General features: G+C 37.6%; 1 protein-coding gene and 1 long non-coding RNA gene across 7 annotated transcripts in view; one reads left to right on the top strand and one right to left on the bottom strand.

Annotated features, from left to right (window-relative positions):
• Positions 1-21971, top strand: part of lyst (lysosomal trafficking regulator) — a 197837-nt gene that overhangs the window by 126546 nt on the left and 49320 nt on the right. For 4 of the 5 annotated variants that reach the window (XM_087279768.1, XM_087279769.1, XM_087279770.1 and 1 more), the window contains 12 exons: positions 4711-4902; positions 7407-7600; positions 9039-9248; positions 12736-12912; positions 13256-13332; positions 13422-13610; positions 15338-15483; positions 16862-16955; positions 17047-17108; positions 17196-17251; positions 18556-18708; positions 20730-20974. In XM_087279768.1, coding sequence (XP_087135894.1) covers positions 4711-4902; positions 7407-7600; positions 9039-9248; positions 12736-12912; positions 13256-13332; positions 13422-13610; positions 15338-15483; positions 16862-16955; positions 17047-17108; positions 17196-17251; positions 18556-18708; positions 20730-20974 — 1795 coding nt within the window. Of the gene's footprint in view, positions 1-528; positions 691-4710; positions 4903-7406; positions 7601-9038; positions 9249-12735; positions 12913-13255; positions 13333-13421; positions 13611-15337; positions 15484-16861; positions 16956-17046; positions 17109-17195; positions 17252-18555; positions 18709-20729; positions 20975-21971 lie in introns of all 5 variants that reach the window. The other variant, XM_087279772.1, reaches the window with a different exon arrangement.
• LOC147841223 (uncharacterized) lies at positions 7717-12475 on the bottom strand. 2 transcript variants are annotated; one of them, XR_015506500.1, is made up of 4 exons: positions 10940-12475; positions 10074-10424; positions 8450-9826; positions 7717-7831 (listed from the first exon to the last, which is right to left on the bottom strand). It is a non-coding gene; the product is annotated as an uncharacterized LOC147841223 (long non-coding RNA). The 2 variants fall into 2 exon arrangements; XR_015506499.1 differs by lacking the exon at positions 7717-7831 and having other exon boundaries at positions 8443-9826.

The raw sequence follows: 21971 nt of genomic DNA, 5'->3' as shown, positions 1-21971 counted from the left end.
GTTAGTCAATGGTGAGGTCTATTTCAGTTCCTCAAAATAGCAACGAGCCAGCAATGCACCTTAACACACCTCCTGTTCAGACCAGCACACCCACGAGTCCACAAAGTGGCCAAATGGATTTGCTGTTTAAACAATGTGGTGCAAAACGTGAAAATTACTGTTGCACTGGTCTGAAAATAGCAAGAAATCACGCCAAACACGTCTTGCACCTTATTGCGCCGGGTGTTTGATAGGGGCCGATATTTTAATTATTGGGTTTGTTTGTATACTTTATATACAAACAAACAAACCCAACACTGTCCATATTAAAACAGCCCATCATTTTTTGAGTGCACTCATTTGTTAGTAATTGAGTTTTTCTTGTTCTCATTATCACGATTGGACTTGATTTTGCATCTGTGTGTTTGTATGACTTGCTCATGTTCATGTGTTTGGTCTTCATTGCTCTTGTCTAATCATCAGCTGTGTGTGTGTGTCATGATCATGTGTTTGTGTTGTATGTTCACCTCCCCTCACGCTCCTCCCAAGGTTCAATGGGGCTGAAAGACTCCATAATCCCCCGTATCCCCCGGCAGCACTACTGCTCGTACGGCCTGATCCCTCTGCCCTCTCCGTTCAGCTTCCTGTCCCAGGATTCCCCTCTCCCTTCCCCTACCGGGTCAAACTCCTACACGTTCCCCTCAGACGCAGGTAGCCGGCGAGCGCTTCTGCACACACACCCCAACATCCTGCTGCAGACGCAGATGATGAGTGTGTGCAGAACTGATACAAGCATGTGTGTGCTGCTCATCTGCCCGGTGTCCTGGAGAACCGGTGCCTCTGTCTGTCTGTCTGTCTGTCTGTCTGTCTGTCTATCTATCTGTCTATCTGTCTATCTGTCTGTCTGTATGTCTGTATGTCTGTATGTCTGTGTGTGTGTGTGTGTGTGTGTGTGTGTGTGTGTGTGTGTGTGTGTGTGTGTGTGTGTGTGTGTGTGTGTTTGTGTGTGTGTGTCTGTGTGTGTGTGTGTGTGTGTGTGGCTGGGTGTGCACGCATAACGGAGAGAGAGGGTGTGTAAACGTGATTGAGAGAGAGAGAGGGAGAGTGTGAGTGAGTGAGTGTGTGTGTGTGGGGGGGGGAGAGAGTGTGTTAGAAGTGTGTGTGAGAAGTCTGAACATGCAAGAGTGTGTTTGCATGCAAGCAAATATGTAGCATGTGTGAGAGTGTTTGCATGTGCCATAAAGTGTGTGTGCACGAGAGAGCGTGTGCACACGAGAGAGGGAGTGTAAGTTTGTGTGCGTAAGAGAGAGAGTGTGTTAGAAGTGTGTGTGAGAAGTCTGAACATGCAAGAGTGTGTTTGCATGCAAGCATGTATGTGCGTGTGTGTGTGTGTGTGTGTGTGTGTGTGTGTGTGTGTTTGTGTGTGTGTGTGTGTGTGTGTGTGTGTGTGTGTGTGTGTGTGTAAGAGAAAGAGTGTGTTTTTTTGTGTAAGGGAGAGTATGTGCGAGAGTTAGAGTGTGTGAGCTTGCGTCTGCGTGAAAGAGTGTTTTAGGAGTGTGTGTGAGGGGTCTGGGTGTGCAAGAGTGTTTGCATGCATGAGTGTGTGTGAGAGTTTGTGTGAGTGTTTCTGTGTGAGATAGAGTGTGTGTATGTGAGTGTGTGTGAGAGAGAGTTTGTGTGCGCGTGAGAGAGAGTGTGTTAGGAGTGTGAGTGAGGAGTCTGCGCATGCGAGAGTGTGTTTGCATGCATAATTGTGCGTGCGTGCGTGCGTGCGTGCGTGCGTGCGTGCATGCGTGTGTGCGTGCGTGCGTGCGTGCGTGCGTGTGTGTGTGAGAGAGAGAGAGAGAGTTTGTGTGTGTGAGAGTGTGTGCTTGTGCATGCCAGATAGTGTGTTAGGAGTGTGTTTGAGGAGTCTGTGTGTGCGAGAGTGTGTGTATGTCTGAGAGTGTGTGTGGTTCAACACAAGTGAGCTGAGACTGATCAGTACAGTGGAGTGTGTTGTGAGTTGCAGCAGCTCTTGTTGTGTAACTCTGTTCATCATCTGAATCTCTCTCATTTACACCTGACATTAACCTCCATCTGCTGATCATCAGTTTACTGCATTTCTGAAGGAAACTGTCTCTGATTAGTCCGGGATGCATTACATTGATCAAAACCCAACACTTTAAGTGATGTTGCAGATCATTTGCGTTCTAAACGGCACGTTCTGCTGAATTCATTACAGTACGCTTTCCTGTCAGAGAATCAAATCTATCAGGGTCTTTTCAAAATGATGTACTACAATGATTCTGATAATAAATGTGCCATGATCATCAGATCATCATATTATAAGGATTTCTGAAGGATCACAAAGCATCCAGCTTTACAGAATAAATGACGTTTTAAATATAATTCCAGTAATAAAAAAACATCATTACTAAAAAACTTTTACCCCTGATATTACGGTTTTATTGTATTTTTGATCAAATAAAGCATCCTTTGCGACATCAGTACCTATTGCAAACTTTGAATGGTGGTGTTTATTTAATTACAGCATCAACTATTATATCTTAATGAGTTTTAACAGGAACGCTCCCTAAACCAGGGGTTCTCAACTGGTTTGGCCATGGGACCCACATGTTTACATGGTCATCAAGCCGCGGCCCAAATTTTTAGGAATTTTAATACAACTTTAGGAATTATACTTTATTTGTATTCATTTGTTAACATAAACATGTAGTGACAGATACATCATAAGAAATTCACCAAGACTTACAAATAAATAATGTTTTATTGCTGTAATTTAACAAAATGGATCAAATTATATACATATAATAAATTATATAAATTATATATAAATTATATATATATACAAAATAAAAACGACAAATACTGTTAATAATAAACTGTTAACAAAACATGTTTTCTCGTTTCTAAATGTCGTCTATATATATATATAAATATGCATACTTTACATATTGGGGGTCGTACTTGCGCTTCGACATATTTGTTGCAATAATTAAATGAAATTTCACGTCAAACGGTAGGGTTGTCACGCACGCATTTTAAAATAAGAGTCCGGTATAAGCAAAATAAGTACAAATTTTAACTTTTGTTGTTGTTTTTTTTCCACACAATCCGCGACCCACTAAAAAAAGTGTTCCTGCGACCCACTTTTGGGTCATGACCCACCAGTTGAGAAACACTGCCCTAAACAACACTGAAAGCTTACCAGTTCTCATAATATATACTGTTTAACTGTATTATAGCCATTTATTTTTGTATACAGTATGTTTAATTACTCATTGTCGTGTTTTATTGACATATTGGGCTTTATTTTACGGTCCATGCGCAAAGCGCAGGGCGCAAATGCTTTCAGGGCGTGTCAGGACGCCTTTTTGCTAATTTAAGGACGGGAAATCAGCTAAAAGGGTTGAGTTTATTTTCTTAATAAATAAATACTTTTGTTTGTTAAGCACAAATATTCATTTCAAAACTGTTTCTAAATTCAGTTCTAATTTCTAGCAAACGAATAAATGAATAATAATAGCAAAATGTGCTCAAAACGCTGAGTTATATCCTAAAACACATGCTGTGCCCCATATGGTCTAAAACCTGACAGGTTGGCAAATCTAAGCTTGTTTTTACTAAAACAAATATAAATATGGATATAATAAATAATACTGCTAATAATAATAACATTATACAAAAGCAAATTGTTATGAATGAACTGAAAAAGCCCCCCGAGATGAAGAAGACATAAAAGCAGTGATTTTTCATATTTATGTAGGCTAGAAAATAATATGTTTTGTAATATTTTAATCCTTTATATTTATATCCTATATCTATTCTTATTATATCCTATATATATCCTTAATATTTACATTTTTTCATATGTAAAGATATTTGCCTATTGCTCTCTTGTGTGTATTAAGCAGTGTGTAAGCGAGGCGCAACTCTGTGCCGGAGTTCAGACCGGGTTTGTTTTGGTCTAATGAAAAATCTATTATAGTTTCTCAAAATAGCAACGCGCCAGCAGTCCGCCTCAGAACACCTTCCTTTTTAGACCAGATGGGCGCAAAAATGAGCGCTAATGCATTTGCTATTTAAACAGCGTAGCGCAATGCCTCAAAACCACTCTTGCGCCAATCTTAAACTACTAAAAGACTACTGCGTCACGCCTTGCGCCACACTGCGCCGGGTGTATGATAGGGCCCATTGTCTTGTTTTCAAAAAGTAATATGCCACAATTCAGCCAAATATTTGCCATTAATATGCTAAATTTTCCTAAAAACAAATCAAATAATCTTCCAATGGGGTCAGCAAAATAGTCTTATGTCAAAAGGAAAAGCAAGGTTATTTTGCTCACCCCTTCAGTAGATTATTTGACTTGTTTTAAGGAAAAACTTACTTCGTTTTGTCTCATTATTTCTGAAAACTAGACAATAATTTTGCTTGTCTAGAAAAAACTTCTTAATTTAAGAATGTCTCTACATTTAGACTAGAAACTAGACTAAATATCAAAGTAAGCAAAGCTTTATATGCTGTGTGCTGTATTTATTATATTATAACAAAAAGGATGCATGTTAAATCCTGGGTGTAAATGCTGATCAGACGACTCTAACCTCTTCTCATGTTAATATCTGCATGTGTGTGTCTTTCTGTGTGTGTGGTGGGATAATGTGAGTTAAAGCTCAGCTCTTCACGGTTTCTTTAGTCCAGTCTGCATGATGTTCTCTGTGTGTTTCTCAGGTCGTAGACGCTTCACACTGGCCCAGTCGGACTCTCTGCTGACCCGCATGCGTTCTGTAGCCAGTGATGAGCTGACACAGATGATGCAGCGCAGGATGAGTCAAGAAAACCCCATCAGAGCCAGCGAGACCGAGCTCATCCAGAGAATGCAGAGACTGGTGGTCCTGGCTGTCAACAGACTCATTTATCAAGGTATAGGAAATCTGCCACAACATTACCATCAGGGTGCCACTTACAAGGGGGGTTTGGGGGGTCAAATTAACAATGGACGTCAAAACAAGATGTATGGGTGGGTCAGCCCTTTAGTGAGAAATAATTTTCCCTGATCTGTATCTCACATAATAATATTAATAATGAAAATAGTAGATAACTGCTGGGATGAGAATCAGCAACTCCATGGTGCTCAATCGGAAAAAGGTGGCTTGGAGGTTGGGGGAAAGTCCTTATCCCAGGTGGAGTTCAAGTATCTTGAGGTTTTTGTTTACGAGTGAGGAATGGATGGAGCAGGAGGTTGACAGACGGATTGGTGCAGCAGTAATGCGGTCGATGTAACGGTCTGTTGAGGTAAAGAAGGAGCTGAGCTGAAATGCAGAGCTCTCGATTTACTGGTCAATCTACATTCCTACTCTCACCTATGGTCCTGAGCTTTGGGTCATCACCGAAAGGACAAGATCTCTGATACAAGCAGCAGAAATAAGTCTCCTTCACAGGGTGGCAGGCAGCCCTTATGTATAGAGTGAGGAGCTCTGACACCCGGGAGGAGCTCGGAGTAAAGCAGCTGCTCCTCCACATCCAGAGAAGTCAGCTGAGGTGGCTCGGCATCTGTTAGATGCCTACCTAGCGGGCATGTCCCACTGACAGGAGGCCTCGGGGAAGGCCCAGAACACTGGTGGGAACACTGTCTCTCAGCTGGCCTGGGAATGCCTCGGGATCCCTCCAGAGGAGCTTGAGGAAGTGTTTGGGGAGAGGGAAGTTTGGGGTTCCCTACTAAGACTGCTGCCCCTCAACCCGGCCCCGGAAAAGTGGATGAAAATGACATGAATGAATAGCCGATGACATAATTGTAGATTTGACCACCCCTACAATGATTCATAACATTGTCAATGCATAATCGCGCCAATCAGCCTATGTGGGAATAAACCATTCACAGTCTGAAACCGACAGATGTAGAGCGCCGATAGAAAATATTCACAAGACACTTTTCTTGTAAAATAGATGTTTGTTTCTGCACAGAGCTGAAAAGTAAAGTCAAGTGAGATAGATGATATAGTTTGATCTACAGTGTGCTCTGACAAAGTTAATCAGATGTTATTGTACATCAGAATACACTAAATATCCCTCAATACATAAATACACTTTATTATTAAAGGAACTTGATTCACTGACGCATGTTTTACATAATCTAACATTACGGAATAGTTGACCCTCCCGATTGTCATTGTAAAATTCACACCCTGATTATCAACCACATTAATACAGCCTACTATAATATCATGGTACTACCATGTTAAACACTGGTTTTTTTGGTTTCTAGTCCTAATTTCTTTTTAAATCAAGAAGCTTTTTCTAGACAATAAGAAAAGTTGTCTCGTTTTCAGAAATAATAAGAAAATAGTTCCTTTAATACAAGCTAAATAATCTGCCAATGCATTTATTTCAAAACAAACAAGATTATTTTGCTCACCCCATTGGCAGATTCTTTTGCTTAATATTTCTTAAAACAAGACAAAATTTTTTACTTGTCTGGAAAATGCATCTTGATTTAATAATGTTTTAGATATTTGGACTAGAGCAAGGCTGTCATTTTTCAGTTTTTGTGTATAAATTGACAGTCTTATGAGTAAATACAACCATATTTACCAAGTTAAATATAGTTTTTACATTAATAACCATGAAATGAAATGCATTTTTTAACTTATAAACTTAATTTTAACTGAAATAATTAAAAATACATAGAAAACTTTAAGAAAATGTAAATATTTAGGAAAATTATATAATTCTCAATTTTATTTAGTTTATTTTTTCAGCTTATGTGCGAAAAAGGGGGAAAATACTATTAGTTTTACCATTTAAAAAATAAATAAATGACAAAAACGATGTGCAAAATTACATATAGTTTCAAATATTTCTCAAATGATATTTAACAGAGCAAGGACATTTTTCCGCAATATTTCCAATTATATTTTTTCTCCTTGACAAAGCAGTTTATCAATTTTTTTTATAATTTATTAACTTTTTAAAATAATTTTCAGGTCAATATTATTCTTAGATTTAATTTAATTATTATTATTTTTCTGGATTAGCTGGAGAACAAACCGCTGTTGTTCAATAACTTGCCCAGTTCATCTAATCATGCTAATTAAACCTTTAAATGTCATTTAAATACTAGAATCTTGCTGAACTATTTGTACACTTTTATATACTGTCTTTATGGCAAAGATTAAAAATGAAGAACTGTTTAAAAAACTGTTGAAAAATCTTCTCTCTGTTAAAAATCACTCTAGAATTATTTGAAAAGAAATTAAATCACATATAGTAGGGCAGATAATTTTGACTATAAACCATATATTTAACTGAAGAATGTTAAATACTGCCTTGAGATTTTACATAAATTCACATGACTTGACGATGAAACATCCGTACTATTCCAAGAAGCACTAACATCTCCATCTTAATGCTGCGGTTTTATTTTCCAGACATCAGCCATGATTTCTTTGACCTGCTGAACTTCCCTGAGTCTCCTGATCACTCGATGTCCATGCCAACAGCAGGAGATCAGACATCTGATGAGAACGGCTCCACTCCGTCTACCCCGATCCCAGCCGGAAACATCAAGAGCTTCCGGAAGGACATTCTCAGACTGATGATGGAGGGCATAAAGATCGGCCTGGTTAGCCACTCTTATTTGTCACTGTTTAGGCATGGGCTGGTATAGGATAATCTTGGATAAAAATATCATGGTATTGTGATCACTGCTTTATAATGTAGTCTTTTTTTAAATGTCTTGGTAAAAACAACAACTTTTATCCCTCATTGAACACAAAATGTATTTTATTATAAGAAACGTCAAATATTTTGGAGCAGTAAACATGCCAGGCTAAATGATTAAAATAATTATTGACTCAGTGGCGTAGCGCAAAATGCGGAGGCCCCCCTGCACCGATCACTGACGGGGCCCCCAGTTGGGGGGGTGGGGGTGGTGGGTGGTGTGATGCGGGGAAGTGATCACAAATTGAGGAGCGGGGAAGGAAGGCGGGGTGGAGCGACAATGCGGGGAAGCCTTCACAAACTGCAGAGCGATCACAAACTGAGGAGCGGGAAAGGGGGCGGGGTGGAGCGACAACGCAGGGAAGCTTTCACAAACTGAGGAGCGAACACAAACCGAAAGCGGCGAGAGCATCAGAGTAGCCAGAAGTCATTCATTTTCAATGAGAACCGGCGGCGAGGACCAGCGCGGCGCGTCTTCTTCTGTGTGGGCGTCGAGGAGAGTTGAAATCAAGTCAACTTTATGGTATGAGCTATGACCGGGCTTGACGCGGTTCGGCGGCAAGCAATCAGAATGAAGTAGTCCGCTTGAGAGGAGATCAGAGAACACAGACCTGTGAACTTTGGTTCTGACCACAGTTGTTCTCATGAGTTTGATTATTGCGGTTGCCGGATTTTCGCGACGATGTGGGGCCCCCTAATCACACGGGGCCCCCCTGCGGTGCGGGCCCGTCCGCTACGCCACTGTATTGACTTCTGCTGTCTTGATTAGTGTCAAAAACACAGGTTTCTTTACAGCTTGTAAAGGCATCTTTGCAGATGATCGGGATCTATTGTTTGGACACTGCACTGTTCGGATCCAGAGCAGGCTTGGATGTTGGTGGATAAGCCATTTGTTACTTGGTTGTTTGCTGAATCGTGAGCTGACCGGTAGCTTTAGTTTTGGAGGCTCGTTTTGTGCTGGAGATACTGCTGCCCTAAAAAAACGAAAGAAATTTGTCATAAAATACACATAAAAAACCCAGACTGTTGCCAAACAACTGTTTAAACCTCTTGTAAAAGTGATTTTTGTATAATAGGTCCCCTTTAACCAATCAAAAATCAAACTGAATGATCATATCATGTTTTTAATGTGAAGTTTTGTCATTTGTATCTATTTTGTATGATTCTTAGTAAAATATGTAGTTGTTATTGAAGTTATTATTATGTGATATGTTTTATCTATATTGATCTCGCCATGAAATAGCCATGAGTTGCTGATGTGCCAATATTCAAATAAACAAGCAAGCAAAGAAACAAACAGCAGTGCACTGATGCGTCTATATGCTGGTGTGTTTCCTCAGGGCAGCACTGGTCGTGGCGGCGCTCCTCGTCAGCAGTGGCGGCGAATCCTCTGGTCCTGCCGAGACACATTCAGAGTGCAGATCGGCCGCATGCTGGTGCACACGCTCAGTCCTGAACTTCCTCTGGAGGACAGGAAGGAGGCGCTAGAGTTCGTCCATGAGCAGAGCTACTCCGAGATCCTCAGAGAAAGCCTCAGCCCCGGCCTCGAGGTCAGACACACACACACACACACACACACACACACACACACACACACACACACACACAAATGGCTTTTTTGTTTTTACACGCTGAGCGGAGACGCCGTGACATTTTGCTTTGCTTATTTGCTGACACTTATCAGATTTGTGTATCCAATCAAAGGACAGCATACATGCACGCTTCCTCTGTTGGGAGGAAGACGACTGTGACATTTCGCTGGGCTTGTTTTGCCTCTGTAAAAAAAGCAGAGAAGCATCTTGACGATACTGTTTCCATAGCAGCAGTGCTCTCTGTTTCACTGCTGCTCTCTCCATTATACTCCACACTGACAATAAAAAGATCATTAACCCTCAGAGACGCACTGTAGAGACGTGTGCACAAAACAAGCCGCTGCTAATTCTCAGTAAATGTGGATAAACACTGCCTGAAACACCGTTTCACAGGGAAAAGAGAATATTAATCGACTCCTCTTGCAGTTTGTTGAAATGGCAGCGCTTTCGGAACAAAAACTCTTCCTTAAAGTACTTGACATCTAATTTCATTTTTTACATTTTATTTCTGCATGTTTTGGGATAGTTTCCCAGTACTGGATTGCAGCTAGAAGGGCATCCGCTGTGTAAAACATATGCTGGCAGTTTATTTCTCTGTGGCGACCCCTGAAGAATAAAGGGACTAATGCGAAGGAAAATAAATGAGTGAATGAATTGGGATAGGATTTAATATTTCAGAAATGCTGGATATTAAGGCTGATTTTCATTCATTCATTCATTCATTCATTTTCTTTTCGGCTTAGTCCCTGAATGAACCGCCAACTTATCCAGCATATGTTTTACGCAGCGGATGCCCTTTCAGCCACAACCCATCACTAGGAAATCCAAACACACTCATTCACACACTCATACACTACGGACAATTTAGCCTACCCAATTCACCTGTACCTGCACGTCTTCGGACTGAGGGAAACCGGAGCACCCAGAGGAAACCCACGCCAACGCAGGGAGAATATGCAAACTCCATACAGAAATGCCAACTGAGCCAGCCGAGGCTCGAACCAGCAACCTTCTTGCTGTGAGGTGACAGCACTACCTACTGCGTCACTGCGTCGCCCTGATATAGAACATATACTGTGAATTTTGCAGAGATACAAATTATCCCAATGTCAGTTTTTCCAATATCGTGTAGCCCTAACTCAGGGATGGGCAAACTTGATCCTCGAGGGCCGGTGTCCCTGCAGAGTTTTGTTCCAACACTAATCAAACACACCTGAACAAACTAATCAGTGTCTTCAATATCACTTGAACTCTATTGACCTTATTCTAAAATGCGGAAGTGCGCCTGTTTTCGCGATTGTCTTAGAATTTCCATTTCAGTCGCCTAAGGGAGAAATGACAAGGAATAATAAACGGCAAAAAACGGTCAAACTACTTGCTCTACAAACAAATGTTTGCATGACTACACAGACCAAGTAGAATAATATAACAAGGAAATATCAGTTTGCAACATCAAGCAGCGTAACGAGCAGTTTTTAATGTCTAAAAATGAATGGAAGTGAATGAGACCAGAAGTCTTGTGCCAAAAAGATTCAAATGGCAGCGCCCGCTCGTCAGCGGAGAATAAGGTCAATAGGGAGGTCTGTTTGAATAGGGTTGGAGCTAAACTATGCATGACACCGGCCCTCCAGGATCAAGTTTGCCCACACCTGCTCTAACTGTACTGGATTTCCTTCTGTATCTGCAAATGTAAAAGTATTTGCAGTGATTTTCAAAATTCCTAAATGCAAATGTTTACTTTATGAAGTTTTTTATTACCAATCTCTCTTTTTTGTTATTGTTTTTTTATCATAACTACAATATGCTTTGTCAAAATAAAATAGATTCAGATTATCAGGATTTTTTTCTTGCCCAAAATAAGGAATCTGTATCCTGATAATTAAATATTTGCTACAGGAAACAAACATGTTTTGTATAATTCTTGTAATCTTACCAAGTAAAACATTATCGAGATGCAAGTATCTAGGAGTGCACATAGATAAATCTCTTACTTGGGACACAAATTGGATCTGTGAAGCTCTGCACGAGACGTTTGGCCAGAGGAGAAATGGTCGTGCCCAACTGAGTTTTTTAATTCTCCTCTTTCGCCAATTGGTAATGTTTGTTATTCCGCTGTCGCCACTGGCTTGCATGGTTCGGGATCTGTAGAGCTGCGCATCAATGAATTTGCTCTTCAGTGTTTGAGCTCTCAGTAGTGATTATTAAACCACACTGAACTGAATTAAACTGAACTTCTACACTGAAAACTGAACTACACTGTTTCAATTTACTATAATCTTCTATGTGAAGCTGCTTTGACACAATCTACATTGTAAGAGCACTAGAGAAAGAAAGTTGAATTGAATTGAAAAACTCCATCAAAGGCTTTATTTTTTTGCTTAGATTATGGTTTTATGGTGTTGATAAGAATTGTTTTTATCTTTTTTTATCAGTCTGTATTTGAGAGTGTCATCAGGTATGGTTTATCCACATGGTGTGGAAATCCTTCTGCAAATTTGAAATCAAAACTTATAGGACTAACAACCTTAAGCAGCTCTCAGACTCTGTACAAGCTTTGAACTTTGAATGAAGCGAAAAGATTTCTGAGCGATCTTTCTCATGTACTCTTCCCATGTTATAATCTCTTACTCTCCGGTAGAAGATACAGAATCCCTCGATGCAGGCGGTATAGGCTCAAACTCAGTGTCAATCAGAACACTAATCAGTAATGCCAAAGTCTCTTTAAGGCCAGTCATTTCACTCGGCGGCCATCTTTGAAACACCTCTCGGGCAGTATGCTTGGGCATTCTGTTTAATGGGAAAACATCAAATTCTCCAAAACTGCTTGCCAACCTTACGATTAAATTCCATATTACGAATAACCAATAAAATTAAACAACGACTGTCTATTTAGGTTCATTTCTAAATATTCGTATCGCTCAAAATTTGCAGAAACTCATGTCTGGTGTGAGCCCCTCCCCGGAGAGTTGTTTTTCTAAAGCAATCTCTGATTGGCTCCTGTATTAGAAGGCAGACTTTATTCGCCATATAGCGATCACTGATTGGCTCCTGTACTAGAAGGCGGGGCTTCATTCACCATATTGAATGTTACACTTTTCCCCATTCAAAAATATACGAGTGACGTGTTTGTGCATGTTTTTAATTCTGTTCTGTATCAGGCTATGCTGAAATACTCATGAGTCCACAAAAAATAAAGACAATAAAGTATAAAAACAAACAAACATCTTATTTAAAAAGGTTAACATTAAATGTAATGAAATACATAAGCAGTGCTTGAGCATCAGTTGTGGACTGTCGATATCCGTGACTGTCTGCAAAATTTAATGTAGGTTATCGTCTCGTAATTCTCCATGCAGGAAAACCCCTGCCTATTATAATAGCACTTATAATTCCTCAGAGGAAAGCTTCTGCTAATGATTGGTGTTTGTGTTGTGTTTGTTAATAGCATGGGCCCAAGCTGGCTCTGTATCTGTACGAGCTGCTGCACGATCACAAAGACGCCCTGAGTAGAGAAGAGCAGGCGGCAGGAAACACCTTCATGACGGCTCTGAAACTCTGCGGACACCGCTGCATCCCACCCAGCGCTCCAGCCAAACCCGACCTCCTGAAAGCCATCAAAGAGGTGCCAGATCCAAACACACACCACCACCAGCTTTTTAACATTAGTCCTGTTTGAATCTGCCACTATGCTGACACACAGGCATTTGTAGCTCCGCCCTCTTTTGAAAAGGAGCACAATCTCATTTGCATTTAAAGCGACAGTCACCAAAACACCACAATTAGGATCAAAGCCCAAAAGGGTCAGTTTCAGAGAGTTGGACAAGATTATTTGTGTGGTATTTTGAGCTGAAACTGCACACACACACACACATATATACACACACACACACACACACACTCTAGAGATCTTGTCATAATACAGTCCCCTTTAATGTTCAACTAAAGCTGTTGTACTCTTCTTAAAGGAGCAACTAAAGTATGAATCAGAGGCAAGAACCAGCAAAGGAGCCTGGGAAAAGAAGCTGTCCAACACACAGAGGAGGTGAGCAGACTGTCAGAATGAAACCCAAACATGCACACACACACACACTCCTGGGTTATTTTCCCGAGCTCTCCTATTCTGTGCTTCAGCCTGTTGCAGAGGCTGGATGGCAAGTCGAAGGACATCTCGAAGATCGCGGCGGACATCACTCAGAACGTGTCTCTCAGGCAGGGCATGGAGAGGAAGAAGGTCATGCAGCACATTAGAGGCCTGTATAAGACTGACCTGAGCGCTAGTCGACACTGGCAGGAGCTCGTCCAGCAGCTCACACACGACCGGTCAGTACGGCTTACAGCAGCACTATGGACTCTTTACATTTGTTTGTGTGTTTTTTTTAGAAGTCGTCATAGTTGGTCAACTTAAAGCGAAGTGAATCGGAGACACAATTGGAGTACAATCCTACTAGCTGAAATAATGACAGAAAAACTCCACGATGGTGTTATCAAGAATTTTAAAACAAGGAAAAATAAAACGGCAGCCAGAAGAGAGAATAATGTCACAAGCCTGTAGTAAAGGGGGGTTCGGGTGGTTTGAAACCCCTGACAAAGGTCCAGAATTTGTCTCATACATGAGCTCATTTGCCCTATTTTGACTGCTATTCCATCTTCATTAGTGAAAATAAATCATCAATAAAGGCTTTAAGACCAAGTGGGATCCTCTGTTGGCTGTCGTGACTTCAGCTAATCGGTTTTGGCCAATGCTAACAATTATTTTTCATGAGTCCAACATCCAGCTGCTTGAAAACACATAATCTGACATAATTGAAGTCATCATTCACTACTGTAATGTTTTTAAATTGAGAAAAAACATTTTACAAGTAACTTTTATCCTAAATCTTGGACCTTGTTCTTGAAAAAAAAAAAAAAGTCCAATAAAATATGTGAAACACCAAAAGCGGCCCATATTAAAATGAATTTGAAGACGAATTTGGCTATTGTTGTTATCCATGAATATTCAATGTACTTTTTTACAACACAAGCTAGAAAAATTGTGAAGCTCGACATTATTATTATTATTATTGTTATTATTGTTGTTGTTATTTTTATTATTATTATTATTATTATTATTTTGTTTGAATTTTTAATCATTCAAATGGCCAAATTCAGACTGAAGGAAAGTTGAATGTACTGGCCAGTTTGTTATTTATCCCCTATAAATGACAATAGGTTTTCAATAAGCCACAATTTTTAATTTAAAACTTTTAACAGATTCTTATTTTTTGTTGTGATATATGATGTAATTAATTTGTCTTTTAAAATCTTTTCATTTTAAAATCATTTTAAATTCCATATGTCTTTATTGTAAATCTTTAGGAAAAGTGTTGGTTCATTAAAAGGTGTGGTTATGATGACCATCTGACAAGCTATTTAAACAGATGAGTGCTTAATGTCATTAAAATGCAGCATTAAAATCTCATAATTAAATAGAAACAAGGCGTATAAGGTCCTGTGTCTGATTTTTTATGCTGTCCACTTAGACTCTGCATTACAAACACCTCACACATCCGGTAATTTATTATTATTATTATTTTGTCATTTTAATGCAAAGATGATATAATAGATATGTAAATACAGATAAATGTTCATATGTTTAAAAAAAATCTAAATATCAAAAACTTTCAAGTGTTCAAGATGCAGATGACCGTTAAACGCATCGTAACAGTGTTGTGAAAAGGGTGCATTAGACTTCTGCTTCTGAATTTCAGACATCTGGGTTCAAGGCCTGGACACTACTTAAAAACTACCACAGACCCTTGAAAGTGCATGAATTAAATTTGAAATGGAATCCGTTTATGGTGTTATTTTAACAATTGTATTTATTGTGTTGTGTTGTGTTGTATTTCAGTTAGCTCGTCAGCAACTGTTAGTTTTAGTTTTTCATTAATGTGAATTTTTTATTTATTTTTTCTGTTAGTGAAAATTATTTTGATCAATAGTTTTAGTTTTTTTCAATTAATAAAGTTTCTTGCAAACCCATCTGATGTGCTGTCTTTCTCACTGAACAGGGCGGTGTGGTACGATCAGTCCTCTTATCCCACTTCCTGGCAGCTGGACCCCACCGAGGGCCCGAACCGAGAGCGGAGACGCCTCCAGCGCTGCTACCTGACCATCCCCAACAAATATCTGCTCAAAGACCGTCGCAAACTAGATGGTGCGTATCTGCCACTCTGAATGAGCTGAAAAATAACAACACATTTTTATAGCAGCAGCAGCTCGTTTTATTCTGCTTTTCTAGATTATCTGGATTTGTTTTTTTGTTTTTTGTATTTCTATGCTGCAGTGTTTGTTTGTTTGTTTGTTTGTTTGTTTGTTTGGTTGGTTTTGCTTTGTCTTATTGTTTTGTTTTGTTTTTTGTTTGTTTTGTTATGTTTTTGTTTGGTTTGGTTTTGTCCTTGTTTTTTTTTTTTTTTTTTAAATTGTAAATAAAAAGGAGTAGAAAATCAAGCAAACAATTAGAAACTAAAGTGGTGTCCCATTTCATAGGAGTACATTTTTAAGCCCTTCCCCTTCACGCTCAGTTTTAAGGACCTCGGAGAGGGGGTATGGGTACAAAAAGTTAATAAATAAATTACCCTATGAATGTGCAGTATAATAATAAGCAAATATAAAAGTAAAATCTACAAATATGTAGATTTGAAAGTAAATAATTAAAGTCAGAATTATTCGCCTCCTTTGAATTTTTTATTTCTTTTTGAAATATTTCCCAAATTATGTTTAATAGAGCAAGGAAATTTTCACAGTATGTCTGATAATATTTTTTCTTCTGGGGAAAGTCTTATTTGTTTGATTTCCGCTAGAATAAAAGCAGTTTTTTAATTTTTTAAAAATAATTTTAGGGATAAAATTATTAGCCCCTTTAAGCTAACTTTTTTTTCGATAGTCTACAGAACAAACCATCATTATACAATAACTTGCCCAATTACCCTAACCTGCCTAGTTAACCTAATTAACCTAGTTAAGCCTTTAAATGTCACTTTAAGCTATATAGAAGTGTCTTGAAAAATATCTAGTAAAATATTATTTACTGTCATCATGACAAAGATAAAATAAATCAGTTATTAGAGATGAGTTATTAAAACTATTATGATTAGAAATGTGCTGAAAAAATCTGCTCTCTATTAAACAGAAATTGGGGAAAAAAATAAACAGGGGTGCTAATAATTCAGGGGGGTTAATAATTCTGACTTCAACTGTAAATTAATTGAAAATTAAAGTTACAAAAAGGAAAGTGTGTAAATAAGCAAGTAAATAATCAACTTGAATAAATTACACTTTTTCATAATTGTAATTTTTTTATTTTTTTTTTGAGATTACCAGACAAGAAGAAAGAATAATATAATGACATGAAATACATTGACTTATCACAATAGTATATGAATATGTAAATCATACAGTTACTTGATTTTCTGATACCATTACTTTACCATGGTTCCACTTTAAGTGATTTGTCAAAATGAAGAAACATTGATTAGGTGTAATTAATGCTTCTTGATTGCAATGAGCTTTTGATTGTGATTTTATTTTGACAGATTCCATTAAGGCTCCTCTGGCCTTCCTGTTTGAGGACAAGACTCACTCCTCTTCATCTATAGTGAAGGATAAAGCCACCAGTGAGCCCATCAGGTGCTCACAAAACATCATTCAAAGTACAGATAAAATATCAGATATGTCTAACTTCTGGAATAAATCAAAAACATATCTTCTATTTACTTAGGTTCACAAGAAGGTGCGTAAGTGTGGCTCCCTCCAGAGAGACAGCAGGAGAGCTCTTACTGGGTAAGATGGAAAAACCAAAGTCTGAACCCGACTCTTGTGTTGTCTTTGTGACCAATAACCTGATCTGTTTTGGTTATGGCTCTGCAGGAAAATCTGGGATGTATTTTGTGGAGGAAAATGTTCCTGAGACTCACGATAACCAGGTAATTTCTTTGAGTTTGGTTATGACAGCCTCATCTATCGTGTTATAACCAGAATATATTTATAATATGCTATTATATATATTACTTTGATATTCTGATATGTAATAATATCAGGGTGTCTGCTGGGTCTTAAAACGTCTTAAATTTCAAAAACTATTTTTTTAGGCCTTAAAAAGTCTTAAATTGACTGAAATATTGTGTTGCAGGTCTTATATCATTTTAAACGGGTCAGCCCGATTGAGTAGCTTTACTTGGAAAAAGCTAAATTATGACCTATGTCCAACCACCACCAATGCATCTCAATAAAATCTTACTTTTTATATTTGTATACATTGTTTATTACAATTGACAACAGCTGTTAGACATTTTTACAGAAAATTCCCCTTTAAATTGCATAATCAGTGGAGGAAAACTAAAAATCATTATATTATTCCTAATACTGCGTCATTTTTTGTGTTAAATACGTCTAAAATTTCATTCTTAACGGTCTTAAAAGGGTCTTGGAAAATCTTAAATTTGACTTGATGAAACCTGCAGAAACCGTGAATTTGCTTTTTGGGTGTAGATTACAGACTTTCGCAAATTGATTTTAAGGCCTGAAGGAAGTTCAGAAGTGTAAAACAAAGAGTAAAAACTTTAGAAAATATGATTGATTTCTTTTGGGTTATTAACTAATGTTTGATTCAATTGCCTTATCTGAGAAATGATACAGGGGGTAATTTGACGTTTCAGCTGATGAGCTAAGAGCCGACTTGATTTGTCACTATATTCATAGTAGAGACCCTGTGCTTTATTGATGGATTGATTGATTGATACTGTATTCTGTTATCAAAAACAAATTAAAACTTAAAACTAACCATGTTGATGTTGTTAGCTCACATTCCTATGTGCTGAACTATTCATCTGTGCATGTCATTAAGACAAATAAAGTAGTTTGACGTTGTCATTTATAATAGAAATCTGACACTGCACTTCCTGTTTGTTTTCAGTTAAACTCTCAGATTAGATCTTTCTGAGGTAGTAGGCGTGGCTAACATACTTAACCACGCCCCTCCAGCTGTCAGTTTTGACAACAAACAGAAATGGTGATCGGGAGGGGTCTGTTCGGTTGTAATAACTTTCTGAATGAAACGCCTACTTAACTACATCCAATCAGTTCGCTGTAGAAAAAAGCCACGCCCACTGTTTTCTCATCTAATATTCAGTTTAAATAATAAATAAAAAAAATGGATGCAGCTTCCGCTTCATGTGGACTTTAAGAATCATTAAACTGTAAATCAGTAATAATGTGTTTTTCCCCTCAGAGTCCTCATGGAGAGACGGAGCCGGCCTCTTTCTCCTGGACGTATGAGGAGATAAAGGAGGTTCACAAGCGCTGGTGGCAGCTCAGAGACAACGCCATGGAGATCTTCCTGACCAATGGAAGGACACTGCTGCTAGCCTTTGACAACACAAAGGTAAAAACAGCGCTTGAGCTTCAGCTGTGGAGCCTCACTGGGCTTGTGGGTTTTCTGCTGATCAGAAAGCCCACACAAAATCAACACAAAACCTATGAAAATGTCTTTAAATACAGTTGAAGTCAAAATGTGTCGCCCTCCTGTGATGTTTTTATTTATTTATTTATTTTTATATTTTCCAATTTATGTTTAACAGATTTAGAAATTTTTCACAGTGTTTCCTGTCATATTTTTTCTTCTGGAGAAAGTCTTATTTGTTTTATTCCGGCTAGAATTAAAGCAGTTTTAATATTTATTTAAAATTTTAAGGTCAATATTATTTGTCCCCTTTTGCAATATATATATTTTCTTTTCTTTAGAAAAAAAAACACTGTTGTCTAGCTATTTGCCTAATCAACCTAGTTAAGCCTTTAAATGTCACTTCAAGCTGAATACTAGAATCTTGAGGAATATCTAGTCAAATATTATTTACTGTCATCATGACAAAAATAAAAGAAATCCGTCATAAAAATTAGTTGAAAATGTTGAAAAAAAATCTTCGGTAAAACTTAATAATAACTATACACTATGAACTATTTATTAAGCATTAACAAATAGTGAATTCATTATCTGTTAAGTATTAACTCTACATTAATAAATGTTAGTAAGCAGTTTATAACTGCTGTATTCTTGACTTATAACCACATTTATAATGTGCTTAATAATTGTTCAATCATACTTTGTTAATGATTTATTTTTCATTACTAAATTAGGTATCACATTATTTACAAACCAGTTATTTAAGCATAGTTAGTTATTTTTTTTTAAATCATTCAGAATGAGTTAGTAAATGATTTATAAACTATTCAAATTAACGTTTATATGTCTTATTATTCAGGCATATACTAATAGTTAATTTGTATGTTAAGAAATGCTTTATTAACTCAACTTGATCCAGTTTTGTGACCTAATCTAAAGTGAGGACTATTCATGCTTTATAAATCCCTTATAAATGACAAATAAAGGCTCAGTTAAATTCTAAACAGGAAAAATGACATAAATTACTTTATTCAATCCTATTCGTTTAAAGATATGCAAATGAAACTGTACTTCAAATGAAAAATAAATCTTTGCAAACTTATCTGAAATAAAATTACTGTACAGTTTAAACATTGCTTCTTATTATATTGTTAAATGATTATATTGATGTTGTTTTATCCAGTTTTATGTTGTATTTTGACACCTGTTATTTGGCAATGTTTGAACTTCACAGTAATTTTATATTTTTGATAAGATTGCAAATATTATTGTTCATTTGATACTGAGCCTTTAATAGTCATTTTTTAAGGGATTTATAAAGCATCAATAGTCCTCACTTTAGATTAGGTCACAAAACTGCATGAAGTTGAGTTAATAAAGTATTCATTAACATATATAGTAACCATTAATATATGCCTGAATAATATGATATATAAGCATTGATTTCAATAGTTTATTAATCATTTACTAACTCATTCTGAAAAATCTTAATAACCACCAACTACTCTTGAATACGAATGGTTTGTAAATAATGCAATACTTCATTTAGTAATAAAAAATAAATCATTAACAGAGTATGAAAATACTATTATTAAGGACATTATAAGTGTGGCTTTCAAAGTCAAGAGTACAGCATTTGTAGCTGCAGTTATAAACTGCTTATTATTAATGTAGTTAAAACCTAACAGATAATGAATTTACTAGATGCTAATGCGTAGTAAATGATTGATATTGTGTAGTTATTATAAAGTGTTACCAAATCTTCTCTCATGAAATATTTTTTTAAAAGAATAAAACATTCCAAAGAAATGTTGTCTTCAGCTATTTATTTTTATTTTATATTTGCAGTATGTTTTTATCTCCTGCACTCTCTAAAGCATTCCACATACATCTGCAGATTTTATAATCATTTTTTGTTACAAAATTCTGCACAGAAATAGCAAAATAAAAAAGTCCCAGGATTTGGTACATTTATAAATGAAAAAAAAAATCTTCCCTTTTAGTTTCGTGATGACGTCTACCACAACATCCTGACCTCAGATCTGCCCAACCTGCTGGAGTATGGAAACATCAGCGCCCTCACGCACCTCTGGAGCTCAGGACAGATCACCAACTTTGAGTACCTGACGCATCTCAACAAGCACGCGGGACGCTCCTTCAATGACCTCATGCAGTATCCCGTCTTCCCCTTCATCCTCAAAGATTACACCAATGAGACGCTCGACCTGCAGGAGGCCTCTATTTACAGGTCACCCAATCAGCATGATTCCTGATGAGTTTTGAAACAGCCTGATGTGTCAGATGGTTGCTTTAAAGAGACAGTTCACCCAAAATGGACAGTTCTGTCATCATTTCTTCATCCTGTTTGAGTTTCTTTCTTCTGTTCAACACAAAGGAAGAGATATAAAGAATGCTGGAATGCCTACTATGGGCTGCTTTTATCCAACATTCTTCAAGATTGCAAGCACTTGAGTGTGGTTAAATGGAGAGGAAATGTTCATTTTTGGGTGAATTATATTTTACATGCACACTAATAAATAATAGTAACTTTGTTGAAGAAATTAGACTTGTCATTAAGGTTTCTTAATGAATCTAAAGTTTAAAAATCTGCATTTATTATGTTTATATTTATTTAGTTTGTTTAATTTATCATGTCTTTACTGTCACTTTTGATCAATTTAATTTATCATGCTCAGACTTTTTAATAGCAGCAGATCAGATTTTCCACTAAAAATGAAGCAGCATAACTCTTTTTAACATTGGCAATTTAACTCACAGGCCACTTTATTAGGTACACCTTACTAGTACCGGGTTGGACCTGCTTTTGCCTTCAGAACTGCCTTAATCCTTTGTGGCAGAGATTCAACAAGCTACTGGAAATACTCCTCAGAGATTTTTCTCCATATTGACATGATAGCATCACACAGTTGCTGCAGATTTGTCGGCTGCACATCCATAATGCCAATCTCCCGTTCCACCACATCCCAAAAGTGCTCTATTGGATTGAGCTCTGGTGACTGTGGAGGCCATTTGAGTACAGTGAACTGATTGTCATGTTCAAGAAACCAGTCTAAGATGATTGAGCTTTATTACATGGTGTGTTATCCTGCTGGAAGTAGCCATCAGAAGATGGAGACACTGTGCTCATAAAGGGATGGACATGGTCAGCGACAATACTCAGGTAGGCTGTGGCCTTGACACCATGCTCAATTAATACTAATGAGCCCAAAGTGTGCAAGAAAATC

Source organism: Danio rerio, chromosome 13, assembly GCF_052040795.2.
Source record: "Danio rerio strain M-AB ecotype USA chromosome 13, GRCz13ab, whole genome shotgun sequence".
In the NCBI taxonomy this organism is placed as follows: Eukaryota; Metazoa; Chordata; class Actinopteri; order Cypriniformes; family Danionidae; genus Danio; species Danio rerio.
Note: the sequence above shows the minus strand (reverse complement) of the source record. Positions and strands in the feature narration are given on the sequence as shown.